The sequence below is a fragment of the Periplaneta americana genome, chromosome 3, assembly GCF_040183065.1.
Source record: "Periplaneta americana isolate PAMFEO1 chromosome 3, P.americana_PAMFEO1_priV1, whole genome shotgun sequence".
NCBI lineage: Eukaryota > Metazoa > Arthropoda > Insecta > Blattodea > Blattidae > Periplaneta > Periplaneta americana.
Genome location: NC_091119.1, coordinates 198,114,523 through 198,134,042, shown reverse-complemented (window position 1 = coordinate 198,134,042; position 19,520 = coordinate 198,114,523). Strand labels below are relative to the sequence as shown.

The window sequence follows — 19,520 nt, the reverse complement described above, 5'->3', positions numbered from 1 at the left end:
TAGAAAAATATTCTAGCAGAATTTATGGGCCCCTATGCAATACTGTACTCAGATCCTCGTTGAAAAAAGTGACAATTATAAGTTACCAGTTATTCTAACCATAATAATTATTTGCAAAATAAATAAAAGATAACCCCATACACAGATACGAACTTAAAAATATACACTTTTATTATGTTGAAAACTTTTAGCAAAACTTCACATTAGCACAATATATTATATTCATAAAACATTATTCCTAAAAACCTGTAATTTCTAACTTGCAGTCCAACATCAACAAACAACTCTCCTTGACTTCATTGATGCAAAATCATCAATTATGTCATCAAAATTTAAAGGCCTAGCAAGATCGCTCTCCAGACTAAGGAGGCCAAGGTTACTCAGTCGTTCTTGACACATTGTTTATCTGAATACATTTTTTAATTCCTTCATTTCGCTGAAGGATCTTTCAGCATCAGCAACTGTCACAGGAATTGTACAGAATATTCTAATGGCTATACAGATATTTAGAAATAAACTGTCCAGTTTTAATTCCCTCAGGCTATTTAGGAGATTCATAGGTTTCACTGGGGTTGGCCCTAAATTAGAGGCAAGAATTGATTTTAAATATTTCGCCTCATATTTATCTTCATAATATTTTTCACGCAGTCTAGCACCCATATTAATATCTTCCAATTTTTTCCGTCTCTCCTTGTGCTTCTCAGCTCCCGACTTATGCCTGTACTTGTCCATTGTGCAGTTAACCTATAACCAGTAACACTAATGAACAGAATTTACTAGACAAACGACAACGAAAAGACGAAAGTTTCGACACTAAACATACAATATACTGAAAAAGAAACGTATCCTGCGACTTCAGTTTGAGAGAGGCCACTAGCGTATTGTGGTGGGCCAGCGGGGGTTTGGTAGTTAAAAAGGACAAGCCAATAAATAATTGAACGTGTTCAGTATAAGTGACGGGAACATAGTTCAGGCAAATGCCGGGGCCCTCAAATGTCGTGTCGGTGAACGTTAATGCGGAAAACCGATATTCTATTATATAAAAGTCAAATATTTACATATAAAGTGGTAATCTGTATTAATTCTATTATTGCTGAGTTAATATGTCAAATTTATGTAACAAATGTTCTTACAAAATTTTATAGTACCCGTATGTATCTACGAATAATTATTCATGATAATAAAAAGTAATTGGACTCACTTAATCTGAAGGCTCTTATTGCTCACGGGCCCATATGCACTCGCCCCTTTGCCCCCCCTTTTCGGCAGCCCTGTATATATATATATATATATATATATATATATATATATATATCCCTCTCCCCCTTATGAGGAAATATGTCCGATATAATCCACATCTTGATTGATATTTTAGAACAATGACAGACAACACCTACCTTTCCTGAGCCCACTTCTCCACTCTCATCTGTGTAGTGGGTGTGCATGGAGTAATCTTGCCAAGCCGAAATGGATCAAATGGCACGTAGGGTGAGTAAGGTGTAGAAGGTGAAAGGATATTGCGTAATTGCTGAAACTGTCTCTCGTATTCCTGCCGCTGTTTCTCCAACGCAACTGTAAACAACCACGTGGTTGCATGAGTAATCTATTTCTACACATTAAAATGCGTTATAAATCATATTACATAACAGTAAACAGTCACATTTTTATCTGTGCATTGTACGGATGGTTAACTGAAAATCTTCAATATCTCCATTATTCACACTATGGAAATAAAGATAACAGATTCATTTATTTATCCTTGTCTTTGTTGCAATTATCAATGTCACGCAGGTGGTCAGGAGTTCGAGTCTCGGGCAGGCATGGGGTTTTTCATTTGAAAATTCTTTAGTGACGCAAGTGACACTTGTAGTGACAAGGTCTCAGACAGGGTTTCCTCGGGGTTCTCCCGTTTCTCCACTTAAAGGCATTAACATGATTCTAGACAACCTTCATTTTAATATCATCTTACAGCATTTCTCCAATCACTGATTGGTGAAGTTTAGAGATATTTGGGTTGCCAACAAGAAACCTGGATATGCAGAGAACCTTAGGACAATCGAATAGTGTGGATGATAACATGTCTAGACGTAGTGCTACAGGGTTAACACTTCCCTTAATAATAGTGGTAATAATAATAATAATAATAATAATAATAATAATAATAATAATACGAGGTCCATCCAGGAAGTAAGTTCCAATGGCTGATAAAGAAAAACAAAATGAATAAGTAAGACATATTTATTGTATTATTTACGAGATTCACTGACAGTCACTCTGTCATTGAGGCATGTATTGTACTGGTGCACCAAAATTTGTACGCCCATGTCATAGGAGTCTGCCACCAACGTCTGAAGCCATGAAGTCACTGCCGTCTGTACCTCAGCGTCATTGTGGAAACGTTTTCCTGCCAGAAAGTGCTTCACGAGACGGAAGAGATGAAAGTCACTTGGCGTGAGGTTGGGGTTGTAGGGCAGACGGCCGAAGATCTCCCATCCAAACTGAAGCAACAGATTCCATGTGGCATTGACTGTATGGGATCGTGCATTGTCGTGCAAAAGCGTAATGCTCTTGTCAGCATTCCACATCTCTCGTTCTGGATCACCTCCTCAGATTTCGCAATGTTAACAATACTGCTTAGCATTAATGGTCTCCCCTCGCGGTAAAAACTCGCAGATGAGGACACCACGTCGATCCCAGAAGACAATGCACATGACTTTTTGACAGAGATTGTCTGCTTGAATTTGGTCCTCACAGGTGAAACACTATGCCGCCAATGCATGGATTGTTGTTTTGTTTCTGGTGTGGCACACGACACCCATGTTTCATCCCCAGTGACAACATTGTCGAGAAACTCGTCACCTTTCTCTGCTTACCGCCGGAGAAATGCATGCCCATGCTGCGGCCAGACATTTCGTTTTGTGTTCATCTGTCAGCTGCATTGGCACCATTCTTGCGCACACTTTCCGAAAACCAAGCCACCGGGAGACGATTTCGTGCAGCAGTGAGGGAGACATCTGGGGGAATTGACCAGAGACTTCCGAAATTGTGAAGTGTCGGTTCTGAAAAACTGCTTTCCGCACTTTCCATTAGTTCTGGCGTCATCAGGGACGGTCGGTCACTATGATCTTCGTTGTGCACATTGGTTCAGCCTTCAGTGAATTGCTTGCACCATCATTTGACCGTACTGCCACTCCTAATGTCGGGTCCATACATGTTGCACAATTGGTGATGGATCTCTGCTGAGTGTGCAGAAATCGGATAACTGCACGAATCTCGCGGTTGGTGGGAGACAATATCAATGCAGCCATTTTCTCCTAGAGCTGTGCAATAACTACTGCCATCACAAGACTGAAACTGCACTGCATTATTCCCACATTCCCCCTCTCTACTGCTATGCTTGTGCATTCCTGTCCAACTAGTCATACCATCTCTGGAACGTATCTCAAAATCTGTGCTTCAGTGGCTGGTCATGATAATATCTTTGAAAAATATTGGAGTGCAAGAGGTCAAATGACTTCATTGTCAAATGCCTGGCATTAGAAAACAACAACAACAACATCTCTGGAACGTACTTCCTGGATGAACCTCGTAATAGACTTGATTAATAAACTGCAATGGTCACAATTTGTTAATGATTAGTATACTCAAGGATTTGTAGTCAATAAAATATCACAGAAAAATAGTGTATAAATTCATGAACCGTACCTTTCCCTTATTAGTGGCATTAGATAAATACTGTATACTGTATTATGGTGTATAAATAAGCACAAGAATTGAAGTGTTACTCAAATACCGAAGGTATCACTATATATGCTCTTAGATCACAAATTAAATACCTACTAATTCTAACCTTTCACTCACATAGCCAAATGAAGATTAAAAAACGCATAATAAAATATTTATAATAAAAGTAAAACTGTTTGGAAGAAGCTCCCACACAGTGATATAGACCTACCCTGCTTGTCTTCCTCATGCTGCTTCTCAAGCCGGGCTATAGCTGTCTGTATCGGATCATTGCTCAGCTCATTCAACATCAGTTCTTCCCGGGCGAAGTTGTAGTCTATTGTTTGTGCAGGAGTCTGTGGTTCAGATGCCATTGCTGTTCAAATAAATAACAATTATAAAATACACAGTCAGAAATTACTCAAGATTACTTCAAACACAAAGACACATCAACCTGTAACAATGATCCAGCAGCTTTTACCTGCAGACTTAGGACAGTTAACCCTGAAGAAATGATGGTTTCCCCACAATATTCTGTCTCCATGGTGCAGAGGAATCCTTTCTGTGACAGGCAAACCATTGACATATGATCGAGCATTTGCAAGGGGCTCCATGAACAATCCTCCATCTTCTATAGTTATCACACAATGTTCTGGCTGGATTCCAAGACCTGAGAGTTGGATGTCTTGTTCCATGGGCGCTTCTCGTCCACCTACTAATGTTCGTTCCTGTAAATATACACAAACTCCTCAGGCAGCTGAAACTCACAGTGGTCCACGAACATAGCCACACATACTAGGTACATCTTCACTTCCCGCTCTAGTTTTGATTCTGCTATTAATATACAAAATTCTACGCAGATTATCCAAATATTTCCTCCTTTTTTCTTTTAGATACGGTTTTACAGCTTACTAATCAAAAGATTAAATTATTTAAAATTTTGTTGGGATTTTTAACTTTGGAAAGTTGTATGGTTTCTTTTGTTTAATATATTGCGAAATATAATTCTACACGAAAAGCTATTGAGAATTCCAGGAGACCAATTCCGGCAATCTTATCATAATGTCGAAAGAAGGTTGAAAACACAGCACGGATTTATACAAAGAATCATGGAATTGAGGGAAATATATCAGATTTGTAATACTCCAGAACCTCTTCCTCAATTTTTAAATCCAATACTTTCTAACTCCATCTTATTCTCCGTAGATTTGGAAGATGATGTTTGTAAAAAAGAAACACCAGTAGATATATTAAGATCCCTGGCTCTTGAAACAATTAACCTCAGGTATCCAGAAACTGAGTGGCTTCGTGTTTATACAGATGGATCCAAATCGGAGGATGATGTTAATGTTGGTGCCGGTATATACAGCGATATCTTTGCCTCCTATACAGCAGTAGGCACTCATAGATCAGCTTATGACGGTGAAATTGAAGCTATCAGGGTAGCCTTAGCTCAACTGATATGTCATCAAACTAAATTCAAGAATGTCGTCATCCTGTCAGACTCCAAAGCAGCCATAAAATCTGTAGGTTCCTCAGACCCTGAGTCAACATCAATTCAAGACTGTCAAAATGCCTTACAACTATTACAAGCAAAACACAAAATCGTGGTACTACAGTGGGTCCCCGGGTACTGCAACTTATTTGGCAATGAGCAGGCCGATGCCTTGGCAAAAAAGGTGCTAAAATTTTACAAACATCTCCTAAACCAACACCCTTCCAGACAATAAAATTATACATCGAAGAAGTTGCCCACAACATCCAGTCCCATGAGATTGCAGAAAGAACATATGGCAAACACTGGAGAAGGGGCCTTCTATCAATACCTAACGGACCAAGAAGATTGGCAGTCGCGCATTTCCGCCTTTCAACTGGTCATGACTGCTTGGCACAACATCTCCACCGTTTCGGTATTTATCAACATCCAACCTGTGCCTTTTGTGACCTTCAAGAAGCGATGAATAGGGATCATCTCCAATGCTGCCTAGCTCTAAAATCACTGACAGAATGTGCCAGATACTGGGAAGCGAGAAGCCTCATGCCTCTGTTTAGTTCTTAGTTTTTAGTTCTTTAAGGATTTTTAGTTCCTTCATTAGATTTATTTTTAAGTTGTATTCAGTTAATCGTTTTAATCTTGAGGTTGTGTATAGGTAAAAGATAAGTTATCTATGTACCTGTCATTCACATAAATAAATAAATAAATATATTGCGAAATTAGTTTGGCAATTATTACGTTTACAGTATGCCATTTTCTTAATCAATCTTCAAAATATCTATGACTGCTAAGTATAGAGAGACAGAAAAAAAGATTATTATACAATGCAGCTACAGTTACAGTCATTATTTCAGTCCATAATACTGAGACAAATGTGTTAAAGTTACTTGATATGCCAAAACTTTGTGTGACATATATGACTCATAACTTCATTCTGGATTTTCCTTGTTCTGAAATTCTAAAGTTTGATAAGCATTAATGTTTATGAAATGTTACGCGAAGAAACTGAAAAGAAGTATGGAACATGCATGTTTAATTTAAGACCACAGTTTCTGACAATGTTTGAACTCATGAGTTCAGAAGCAAATGTCAGACCACTAAAACAATGCAAAAATAAAATATATTTAAAAATCAATCAAGATTTTTCTGATGCATTACTACTATGCTGTAACTTTAGTAAAATTTCAACATGATGGGGAAAAAATAACATTACTTGGTTTTTTACATTTGATCTGAGGCTGCAAAACGGTATGTCGAATACAGGGGGGAGAGTCATTAATCCTTCCCATTGAAGGCTTTAAGGAACCAACCTGGACAAATACCCAATGTCCCATCCCTACCTTCCCGTGGTGCAGCTGTTAGTAAGCATAATTTTACAAGCTGAACTAAAGGGAGGGGCTACTCATCAATCAGCACTGGTAAGCTTGATGAGTTATTGGCCGAATTTGGTATAATTTTCCTCTATTCAATACCTATTTCTCACTTTACCCTTTCCTATCCAGTCCTCTGACTGAACTCTTACTTTCTTCGACCCCAACAGTATTAGAGCATTCGAGGCCTAGGGGTTCATTTCACTTTCCTTCCTACCCGTTCTACTTTTCTGTTCCTAGTGCTGACCTGCTATGGCACTAAAATCGTCCTTCAGTGGCTTAAGGAGGGAAAGCTGGTGATCAACAAGATCTCCCAGCTAGGTCCAATGGACCCGTCGACCAACAGCAGGTGTGGTCCTCCAGACATTCTGGGGGTTGTGTGTGTGAATGAAGTAGCCACCAAAACGTTAAAATATGGTGTTCACTTAAATCGGCTACAACTTGCCATTTTCAATATCTTTGAAAAATATTGGAGTGCAAGAGGTCAAATGACTTTATTGTCAAATGCCTGGCATTAGAAAACAACAACAACACATTTGATCTGATCAGCACAGCTGGAATATGAAGCGTTCTTTCTACCCATGCCAATTTCAAGACAAATGTGGAATCAGAACTCTGTCATTGTTTGAATAGCAAGTATACTTCTCTCCTTCTCTGCCGGCAATGTTTACTTCTCCTGTCAGACATTATGGAACAATAATTTCAAGGGAAAAATTGTTCCGGGGCCGGGTATCGATCCCGGGACCTCTGGTTGAACGTACCAGCGCTCTTACCAACTGAGCTACCCAGGAACTCCACCCGACACCGTCTCAACTTTTCCCTTTATATCCACACAACTCGCGTGGGCTGACGAAACGCCAGAGACCCATATCGAGTGCACACAATCTCTGTGTGACTTAGAATTGTGGAGTTCCCGGGTAGCTCAGTTGGTAAGAGCGCTGGTATGTTCAACCAGAGGTCCCGGGATCGATACCCGGCCCCGGAACAATTTTTCCCTTGAAATTATTCAAATCTGCTTTACAGGGAGCTTTACCTGAAAGACTAGAGTTGCATAATATATTCGTTACTGTGTACGTTAACAGAAAACCACAATTCTAAGTCACAAAGAGATTGTGTGCACTCAATGTGGGTCTCTGGCGTTTCGTCAGCTCACGCGAGTTGTGTGGATATAAAGGGAAAAGTTGAGACGGTGTTGGGTGGAGTTCACAGGTAGCTCAGTTGGTAAGAGCGCTGGTACGTTCAACCAGAAGTCCCGAGATCGATACCCGGCCCCGGAACAATTTTTCCCTTGATATTATTCAAATCTGCTTTACAGGTAGCTTAACCTGAAAGACTAGATTTGCATTATGGAACAAGATCATGGAAGCCAGGAGCTTACCTCTACGTTCCACATATTCTTCATGACATGTAAAGGTGATCCTTTACTTTTTTTTTTTTAATTCATTGCAAGCCAACAGATAATACTGAACTCTGAAGCTTTATTACAAACTGTGAAAATATGAAGTGCTATTATCAGTTAACCCTGTGCTGATAATCCATTCTGAAACAACCAATAAATACCTTAAGATAGTAGACCAGGAGCTCGTTGAGTGATGGATCAGCATTCAGGTTCACAAGGTAGTATTTGTTCTTCTCGACCTTGATGCCTGATGCCTGCACACTGATTCCCATCTTTTCAAGGGCTTGTTGTCTTTCATGTTGTAGGCGTTCTGAATAACAAATTATACATGTTGACTCTTTCGTACAATACTTTAACACTTGAATATAAATAATTGATTAAATGGCGATCTTACTCGTGTTAATTGTGTAAGCATGTGCGGCTGTTTCGGTGTTTCTTCACACCATCCTCAGAGCCTACTAGATCTCGGGTCATCTCGAACTTCGTTGCCTGTTGTGTGGGTGCGTTCGATTGTTGAAATGTGGTGTCAAATAGTGTGTGTGCTCTGAAATTGATCTGTGTGTTGAGAATTTGATTGGGGTGTGTTTTAGTGTGTCTGTTTATTTCATATTGTTCTAGTGTGTTGAGTTTTTGGTTTTTGGGTTGTATGTGTAGGATTTCCATGTCTGTATTTATGTTACTGTATGTGTGGTTAGCATTAGTTATGTGTTCGGCATATGTAGATGTATTGTGTCCTCTGGTTATTGCTTTAATGTGTTCTTTGTATCGAGTTTGGAATGATCTGCCTGTCTGTCCAATGTAGAAACAGTCGCAACTATTGCATGTGAGTTTGTATATGCCTGTGTGGTTGTATTTATTTGTTGTGTTGTTTGTGTGTTGAGATGTCTCTGTAGTGTGTTTTCTATTCTGTATGCTAAGTTGTATTTCTGTTTTCTGAATGAGGATGCGATCTTGTGTGTGTTTTTGTTTTCGTATGTTAGTGTGATGTATTTCTTGTGTTCTTGTGTTTGTGTTGTGTTTTGTGTGTTTTTGTGTTTGTTGAGTTTTTGTTTCGTCTTCCTTATGATGTTGTCTTTTATGTTTGGGTTGTAACCATTTTCTTGTACCATGTATTTGATTGTGTTCACTTCTTCACTGCGATCCAGTAGGCTCTGAGGATATTGTGAAGAAACACCGAAACAGCCGCACATGCTTACACAATTAACACGAGTAAGATCGCCATTTAATCAACAAATTATATACCAAATTCAATAACACAATTGCCTTTGAAAGTTTGATAAGCATTAATGTCTATGAGATGTTAAGTGATGAAATTGAAAACAAGTATGGAGTATTCACGTATCATTTAAGACCACATGAATATAAACGTAGTAACAGAGTAGATGTTAATGCTTACAACTATTTCATGCTACGAAAGATACTGAAAATTAATTTGTGTGATAAAAGGTGCGACAGTGTGACCTTATAAATTTCAAATAAAAAAACTGTAAAAATGTACAATTAAATAAATAAATAATTACACAAATCAAATTGTGCCTTTGTTTACCAAAACCTTAAATGTTGCCTTAAGAATGTTTTCATAGGTTAATGTTTCCCGTTATTTCGCACACACTTTTATTTTTAAGTTTCCCATTGTGTCCCAACATATTCCATCATTGAAGCAATGTCCTTCTGAATAATTTTCAGGTGATTATTGTATTGTATTTATTAACATTCCATGGTATTCATACATTGCTTCACAGCTAGAATATGGAACAAATCAAAAAACTTAATACCATTATAAAGTCTTAATTTATAGTCATATTCTAGATGAAATATATACAGACGAGATTTACAATATAGTCTACTAGTACAATACAAAGTTTTAGTATCAATTTCATGAAGCGTTGTTGAATGTCATGAATTCACGTACAGAATAGAAGGCGTGAGAAATTAGGTACTTCTTTAATTTGGCCCTAAATAATCTTATGTTTTGAGTTTCATTTTTTATATCGATAGGGAGGCTATTAAAAATTTTTACTGCCATATAACGCACTCCTTTTTGATAGCATGATAGACTTGCCGATGGAGTATGAAAGTCATTTTTTTGACGTGTATATATGCTATTAATTGTTGAATTAGTTACAAAGTTTTCACGATTATATAAGAGGAAGATTATTAATGAAAAGATATACTGATAAACCACAGGCATTATTTGTAGTTTTTTGAAAATAGTCCTACAAGATTCCCTAGATTTGGCACCTACTATTATTCTAATTACTCTTTTTTTGTAATAGAAATATATTGTTACTATCTGTGGAATTTCCCCAGAATATTATTCCAAAACTGATTAATGAGTGGAAGTATGCAAAGTATATTGTTTTTAAGGTATTGATATTTACAATCTTTTGCATAGATCTAATAGCAAAACAAGCTGAATTTAGTTTGGGGGTAATTTCTTTAATATGATTTTTCCAATTTAACACATTATCGATTTTTAAGCCAAGAAATTTGATTGTTGTTGTTTCTAATAGGGATCTATTGTTAATTATTACGCTAGAAATTTGCGACGTTGAATTTGGACAGGATTTAAATTGAATTATGTTAGTTTTGTTACAATTTAATACTAATTTATTGACTGAGAACCAGTCACATATTTTGAAGAGAATTTCCTCTGTTGAAGATTGGAATGTATTGGAGTTATTGGCTGTAATTACTATACTTGTGTCATTAGTCATAAAGTCACTACTATTGCTACCTAATTAAAAATTTGAACACTCTTGAATTGAGACAGTCCCAAAGGAATGATCACAGATATTACGCTCACGTCCTGGCCAGGGAATATCACCACACTATGAAATGATATTAAATTTCAAAGTAAGAATGAAATGATTGTCAAAGCAACATAAAAGGTATTCGGTAAATTAACTGGCATAAATTTACATAATTGTAAAACGTTACAGAGTCCATATAGGCCAGTTTCTATCTGATGCTTTTCCAATTCACTGTGGGCTAAAGCAGGGAGATGCACTATCACCTTTACTTTTTAACTTCGCTCTAGAATATGCCATTAGGAAAGTTCAGGATAACAGAGAGGGTTTGGAATTGAACGGGTTACATCAGCTTCTTGTCTATGCGGATGACGTGAATATGTTAGGAGAAAATCCACAAACGATTAGGGAAAACGCGGAAATTCTACTTGAAGCAAGTAAAGAGATAGGGTTGGAAGTAAATCCTGAAAAGACAAAGTATATGATTATGTCTCGTGATCAGAATATTGTACGAAATGGAACTATAAAAGTTGGAGATTTATCCATCAAAGAGGTGGAAAAATTCAAGTACCTTGGAGCAACAGTAACAAATATAAATGACACTCGGGAGGAAATTAAACGCAGAATAAATATGGGAAATGCCTGTTATTATTCAGTTGAGAAGCTTTTGTCATCTAGTCTGCTGTCAAAAATCTGAAAGTTAGAATTTATAAAACAGTTATATTACTGGTTGTTCTGTATGGCTGTAAAACTTGGACCCTCACTTTGAGAGAGGAACAGAGACTGAGGGTTTTTGAGAATAAGGTTCTTAGGAAAATATTTGGGGCTAAGAGGGATGAAGTTACAGGAGAATGGAGAAAGTCACACAACACAGAGCTGCACGCATTGTATCCTTCACCTGACATAATTAGGAACATTAAATCCAGATGTTTGAGATGGGTAGGGCATGTAGCACGTATGGGCGAATCCAGAAATGCATATAGAGTGTTAGTTGGGAAGACAGAGGGAAAAAGACCTTTGGGGAGGCCGAGACGTAGATGGGAAGATAATATTAAAATGGATTTGAGGTAGTTGGAATATGATGATAGAGACTGGATTAATCTTGCTCAGGATAGGGACCAATGGTGGGCTTATGTGAGGGCGGCAATGAACCTCCGGGTTCCTTAAAAGCCAGTGAGTGACTGTAAAATATTACAGATATACATTCATATTAAAACTACCAGGTTTCTCTACGGTATTTTGTAGGTGTAGAATGTAAACAATATAGCTACCAATCCCTTAACACAGTTCACTGAACAAAACCGTTTGATTACGTTAAACTTATTAGCATAAAAATTATTTTATTTACTGTCTCTTTCCCTACACGGAGTATGGGCACCTGTTCTGGGATCCATGGTGCAACAAAAAGTGGTTTATTATAGCAACATTCTGCACAATAGCCAAATGCTAATGTCATTAGTAGTCAGGCCATGAACCAATGTAACTTGTTTGACGAAGCCCAATGCCACCACTTCACCTCACTACGAGCATGAGGGTGCCGAAGTTGCACATAAAATTAGCAGTTCTGCGCATCTTCTGTTAGTATCTCGACACCGAGAGCTGATGAATGTACATTACCATATTCAGTACTAAAAATAAACATTGTATGTATTACAGAACTTTATTTTTAAAAATCTGTATGAAAATTACTAAATCTCAACATGGAAAAAAATGTTTGTGCAGTACAGTGTGTCTTTACATAACCTATAAACGTATTTTCCAATTATTCGTCAAAATCAGTTATCCAGCACTGGCTCTGTCCCACAGTTGCCGGATACGAGGAATTCTACCATATTTAACTCGAACATAAATGTTTCACATTAAAATATTTTTGTAAAATATCATCCCTTCAAGTTTCTGCGTTTTATCATTAAGGAGCGGATTCCTATATAATTAAATATTCTTTTTGTGTGTGATAAAACACAATTAACAAAGTTAAAAATTCCGAACATGAAGTTTCAAGTTTAAAACCCGAATTTTATTTCACATAAAAACACGTCATATTTTTACAAAAAAATTATGTAAATACATATTTTCAGGAAATCTATCATAAACACATAAATCTTGGAGTTTTATACTTAAATAATTTTTTACAAGAACTTTTACATATTTTAAAACTAAATCAATTATATCACTCAGAAGTACGTTATCTTTTTTTAAGAATTCTTGGTTGCTTCGTCTTTCTAAGCGCTGTGTGGTGTATCCGTGATCCATTTTTGTAATAGTATCGCCTCAAGTTCTGAGAACTGCTAGGCAGCATATCAGTGTTATTATTAGAGGATAAATTAACATGGACAAGGAGGAGAGATCTTGCAACACATAATTAGGAATGTTTATTGTTGCTGAAGGTGATTTCATTCCACGCTTTGTTTGTGAAACAACAGATAAGAGCTCGGGTATGAACATTATTTAATTTAGACAAATCTCTCGCCTCTCGCTCATGCCTATCAAGTAAGGCAATATATCTTGTTGTGATTCCCTGTTATCGGGCTTCGTCAATTGATATCCTTCAAGATATACTGAAAGATGGTTATTTAAAAAATGATTTGGCTTTCCTATTAGCAAATTTAAGCTTTTTGTGTGACACCATAAAAAAACTCGAAACATCCAAAAACCTCTTGTCTGAAACAGGGAGGTGCGTGCTGTGGAAATTAAACTAGACTCGCTACCAGGTTCAGAAGCACAATTACTAAGGGACAAATTCCAGAATGTGTTTGGGAAAAACGGTGGATATAAAAAAATGTGTAAAGTTGCTCAAGTATTGGAGGATGTGCCTGTAGGTGAAATTGGTGGTCTAGGTGTTTGTGACATTCATCTCTTTAAATATGTACATCTGACGTCCTGTGATGTGGAAAGATCGTTTTCACAGTATAAGTCGTTGTTCAGAGATAATCAATATGCATCTGTGATGGAGAATTTGGAGATGACCTTTGTTGATCACCACAATTCTCGGACAACTACTAGCACTCAAGTGTGGTTGGTGAGTACCTAGTAATATTTTTTTTTTAAGCTAAGTAAGGTATTTTGTCATATTTAAAATAAATATATATATATATATATATATATATATATATATATATATTATTTTAGCAAATATTTTCGTACTTTTTAGCACATAAAAAATAAATATATTTAAATTTTTTAGCACATAAAAATCCGCTCCCTATTTATCACTGTTAAGGAAGTGTTTTTAAGAAAATCTGAAGCTTTAACAGATATTTAATATAATCATTCTGATGACAACGACTAATGCAGACATTCACAGTGAGTACATTACCAATACCAGGTATTCAGAATCCTGACAAAAAGATTCATATTGAAGAAATTATATTTACCAGGATTAGACAAAGACAGAAATGAGACTTCAATGAAACGGACTGCAAACAAAATTACATACGATAATATGACAACAAGAAAGCAAAGATTTGAACAAGAATATCCCACCAATTGGTTCAATAAGAAGCGCATACAAGGAAAGAAACAAAACGGACACTGACGAAGACTGAAATCCTTTGAAATTTGTGTTTGCAATCACATCAACGAACAGACAATGTGCCAAATGGCAGCAACATGAGGCATTCTGCAATCCAGAACAAACAACAGTTCTCGACACTTAAGGCATACAACACAAGAAATGATCTAACAATTAGACATGAACTGAATCAGATCATTTGGTGAACATCTAGAATAGAAACAAAAGGCGACAGATTAAGCAAAAATAATTTCTGGAATGACTGCCACTGTCTATTGGAAGCTGTCGCCCTTACCATACGTCCCATCTGACATCCTTAGGCAGCTGCTGTCCCCAGTCATATCACATCCTGCAGATTACGATCTGATGTGAATACTATTTTATTAGTACTACTGAGGAATGTACATGAAATGTAAGAAATTACATTGCCCTGAGTGAATGCCTCGGTGTTCCCCAACTAATTACTGTAGACAATTATGAGATGAAAAGGTCAAAACAGACTGGAAAATATCTGATAATGACTCATCCTATCTGTCACAAAAAGTAAAGAACAAGTAGTGGAGTGGTAATAAACATATGCTTGTTAAAAATCTGCTAAATGATATGAAAACATAAAATTTGAAGAGTTTAATTACCAAATTCCAGGTGTGTACCACAAAATCACCAAACAACAATAAATTTAATATGCAGTAAACTATTTTTTTTTTCCCCCCTGAATTCGGAAATGTAAAGTGTAACAGGGTAGCATGCAGAGTTTCAGAATATGCATTGCCAAAAAGCAATTCAAAGTACAGTAAAACTCCATTTATACATTTTTGGAGGCCTGAAGAAAAAGCACGCAAGTGAGAAAAAATGAATAACTGAATTGACATTTAATAATATATGAAATAGTTGAATTTACACGAGTAAGGCCAAATTCAACAGTGTTCATAAATGAGATATTAAGCATACAAAGAGATAATTTATTACAGTTGTATGAAAAGTGTTCATACAACTGTAATAAATTATCTCTTTGTATGCTTAATATATGAAATAGTATTTAATAATGTGATTTTTCTTTTACAAAAAAAAAAAAAAGTCAGTTATTGCTAAAGAATAAAATTGTGAAAACTGTTCTATAATTTGTTCAGTTACATCATGATGTGTTACTAAACATTTCACTGTTTCTAAAGCAGTAACAATGTCATTAAAGGACACAAGATTGTTGGAGGCAAGCATGGACAGCTTCGAATTTTCACGAATTTCTGTGTGGGCCACATCTTAACAATGAACACATGCTGTATTTTTTGTTGTTAGATTTTCACAGTAAACGTAATTTCGAGCAAAACTAATTTAGAATGTACAAATAATATTTCGTATCTCCTGGAGTTTAAAATAGATTATAAGAGTAAAAAACGAATAAATGAAAAACATACTGTATATCCGAAATAAATTAACATGGAAAGTATAGGGATTTTGTCGGGATCTCAGGAAAAGAAAAAAAAGATGAGTATGAAAAATACATAAATACCTGCCAAACATAAAAAAAAGTCTTACTGCACACAAGTCGACAAATAAGAAAGTTCCATCTCTACATAAGCATCTACCATAAACATTTACTAATTAAGACAATATGGTCTACAGACGTGGACAAATTATTAACAAAATTGACGATTTTTATGATAATTCTATTTACAAAATTTGACTTTTCAATTTAGACTACAGTTGACAATTTTGGATATTTCCATCATTACAGTTGACAGAAATATGCAAAAATGTCAACTGTAGTTTAAATTGAAGAGTCAAGTTTTGTAAAAATATATAATGAAAATCTTCAATTTTGCTAATAATTTGTAAATTAGCAAATATGTTAACTGCATTGAAGAGTCAAATTTTGTAAAAATATAAAACAAAAATCTTCAGTTTTGCTAATAATTTGGAAATATCCAAAATGTCAACTGTGGTCCAAATTGAAGAATCGAATTTTGTAAAAATATACAATAAAAACCTTCAGGTTTGCTAACAATTCGTAAATATGCAAAAATATCAAATGTAGTCCAAATTGAGGAGTTAAATTTTGAAAAGTATACAATACAAATTTTCAATTTTACTAATAATTTGGAAATACGCAAAAATGTCAACTGTAGTCTGAATTGAATAATCATATTTTGTAAAAATATATAATAAAAATCTTCAATTTTGCTAATAATTTGTCCACGTCTGTACTAAAAAAGAGACAGAATAAGAAAATACAAGGTTTCTGAAAAAGAATGACAACATTTTGTGCTTTGATAACTTTTAATTGTATTCAGCTAGGAAGTTGACTTTGTTACAGATATTCTCACTCAATATGTAAGTTTCTTTACCTTTGTTAATAAGTTTCTATATAGGCACCATTTGTAGCGCGGCACACATCTAAATCACGTTCTGTTACTGAGCACATTTGCTGGAGCATGTCCGCTGTGACGGTAACAACAGCTTCCACTATCCTTTCACACAAATGGGTTAAAGCACGAACATTCACAGCATAAACAATGTTCCTGATTTGAACCTCCCCCCCCCCCCAAATCCAGCGGGGTGAGATCTGGACTTCAGGGTGGCGGTCAGCGTTGCCAACCGTGGCCGAATTCGGCTAAACGCAGCTTAATTTTTAGTCATGTAGCTTGTAGCAGAATGGTCGTAGCCGAATGTCAAAATGTAGCCGAATTGAGATTCGATGGAGCGACCATCTGTGAATACTTAAATTTTATGTGTAAACACTTTCTTTTAACAAATTTATTTTGTCATACTAATACCCACCAGAATTTCCTCACTTCGTCATTAAAATTACGAAAACATACCGGTAGAAACTTTGTGTCACAGACTGAATTCTGAACAATGCGACCCGCATTTATGGCAAGGATAGCATTGTTATTTCCAGTTTTATTTTCCTATTATGTCAATAGCGCCTATTTCCTAACTGACAATTTCTGTACTCGTGAATTTGCAGACACCCGTCAGGCGGTTTATTAGGGGTCGCCTACCCAACAAAAGTAAACCAGTAACCTGACAGCTCCTCTGTTTGTGAACTTCCCGGCACACAGCAGAGTTTTTATTAGGGGTCGCCTAGTCCGCAAAATTAACCGTACTCCGACTTCAAATAAAAAGAAACTTAAACCTCTTAGATTTAAAAAACTGGCCCTTCCCACGCATATCTATCCCATTGTCCACTTACTGCGACACTTTGTCGAAAACACAGTGTCCATGTGCATGGTTTGTAGATTGGGTTGAGCAACACTTTACCAAACCTATAGAAGTGTGTTGATGCTTAGGCCTATGTATTGATTTTTCGGTTTGTAAGAAATAATAATGATTATTATAAATATTAATAATAATAATAATAATAATAATAATAATAATAATAATAATAATAATAATAATAATTGTATTCGTAGCTCTTTCGAATTATTTTTATTAAATTAATATAATGGGCAATGAAACAATCGTTAAACGCAGCACATTGAACAACACATACGCTAATTCTTCAAGTTTTGAGCGTAGCTTAATTTCAGTCTTTGTAGCTGAATTTCGGGATGTTTGTAGCCGAATCGCTCGTGTTCAGGTTGGTAACGCTGGTGGCGGTGCTTTTTGCTTTCCTACAATTTTATGAACATCACGGCCAGGTTGTTTTTCAACTCCACCACACTTTAGCTTGGAGGTTAGAAATGTGCTCAACAAAAAGTTTCCTCATCAGTGGATTGGTAGAGCAGGGCCTATTTTCTGGCCACCTCGAAGTTCAGATCTCATCCCGCTGGAGATATATATATATATATATATATATATATATCACAAAATGTTGTCATTCTTTTTCGGAAATCCCATATATAGCATATATACTCAGAAACATGTACAGATACACGTGTCACTTTTCTTTTTTACCTTTTAAAACGAAATCTTAACTTGTGTCCAGTGTAACAATTACAAGAATTAGGTCAAATATAGTTCTTTCGAACTGCTGCCTTTCTCTCTTCATAACTCTGAACAATTAATAATTGTTGCTGTTATAGCCATCTAGGTCTAACAGTGTTTGAGACTGTAGATTAGCATCATTCCTCTTGCATTCCAATACAGGTAACCCAGCTAGATCTTTTCTTGTTTGTGCCGTCAAGTAGTCTAGTGGGTTTGTTATGTATGCAGTAGGTGTTATTTTCGCTGTTGTATTAGATACTGTTCAACATACTGAGTCAGTTTTATTTCTTCAGATTGGATGTGGTACCAGTACTGCTTTCCCTGTACCATTTGTGACTGCTACTGTTTGTTTTAATTTACTTCTGTAAATATCTTCACTTCCATGTCATATTCAGTTTGTTACAGATAAGTTCTATGTTAAAGATTGCATCGCGATTTTTTGTGTTTTTTGACAGGTACTTTTATTAATCTGATTGTGAGATTATTATTATTATTATTATTATTATTATTATTATTATTATTATTACTACTACTATTATTATTTATTTATTTCATTTTTCTAATGGCATAGAACATTAACAAAAGTCATCAATTGACCATCTGATTCATTATCTTTATTATTATTATTATTATTATTATTATTATTATTATTAGACCAGCCTCATAGTCTAGTGGTCAGAGTTTCTGGCTATAGTTCATGAGGTCCCGGGTTCGATTCCCGGTTAGAGCACAGGAATTTTTCCTTAAAGGGGATTATTCCTGTGTTCGTCCATGGTCTGGAATTTAGGTTAAGTTTAGATTTAAGACCTCTCCTGGCACTACATTATCATAATCATCCTATCACATCATCGGGGTAATGTAACTCCGCCTTCCAGGCGCCCCAACCTCAGAAGTGGGTTACAACTAAGCCACGGCCAGGAGAGAAGACCAGAAATGTCGAAAAGACAACCTGGTGGCATTGGATAAAAGAAATTATTATTATTATTATTATTATTATTATTCACCGTGACTCACAAAATATTTCAGTAATATCACAGTCTAGTATATACGAGGTCTGTCTAAAAAGTATCCGACCTTTAGCCAGAAAAAATATTTCAAATACCTGACGGGGTTGGGACCCTAATCCCCTTCAAAGTAGGCCCCTTGTGCTTGCACACACTTAGCCCACCGATCCTTCCACTGCCGGAAACACCTCTGGAAGTCTTCTTTTGGAATGGTGTTCAGCTCCGTCGTCGCATTCCGCATTATCTCTTCCCTACTCTCAAAATGGGATCCTTTCAGTGGTGTCTTCAATTTTTGGAAACAACCAGAAGTCGCAAGGAGCCAGGTCTGGAGAGTAGGGAGG

The 19,520-nt window shown here is 36.2% G+C and overlaps 1 protein-coding gene across 4 annotated transcripts in view; it reads right to left on the bottom strand.

Annotated features, from left to right (window-relative positions):
- Positions 1 to 19,520, bottom strand: part of Khc-73 (Kinesin heavy chain 73) — a 734,708-nt gene that overhangs the window by 99,034 nt on the left and 616,154 nt on the right. For all 4 annotated transcript variants that reach the window (XM_069822453.1, XM_069822454.1, XM_069822455.1 and 1 more), the window contains exons 10-13: positions 8,149 to 8,297; positions 4,205 to 4,451; positions 3,956 to 4,099; positions 1,398 to 1,572 (exon numbers count right to left, since the gene is read on the bottom strand). In XM_069822453.1, coding sequence (XP_069678554.1) covers positions 1,398 to 1,572; positions 3,956 to 4,099; positions 4,205 to 4,451; positions 8,149 to 8,297 — 715 coding nt within the window. The remainder of the gene's footprint in view (positions 1 to 1,397; positions 1,573 to 3,955; positions 4,100 to 4,204; positions 4,452 to 8,148; positions 8,298 to 19,520) is intronic.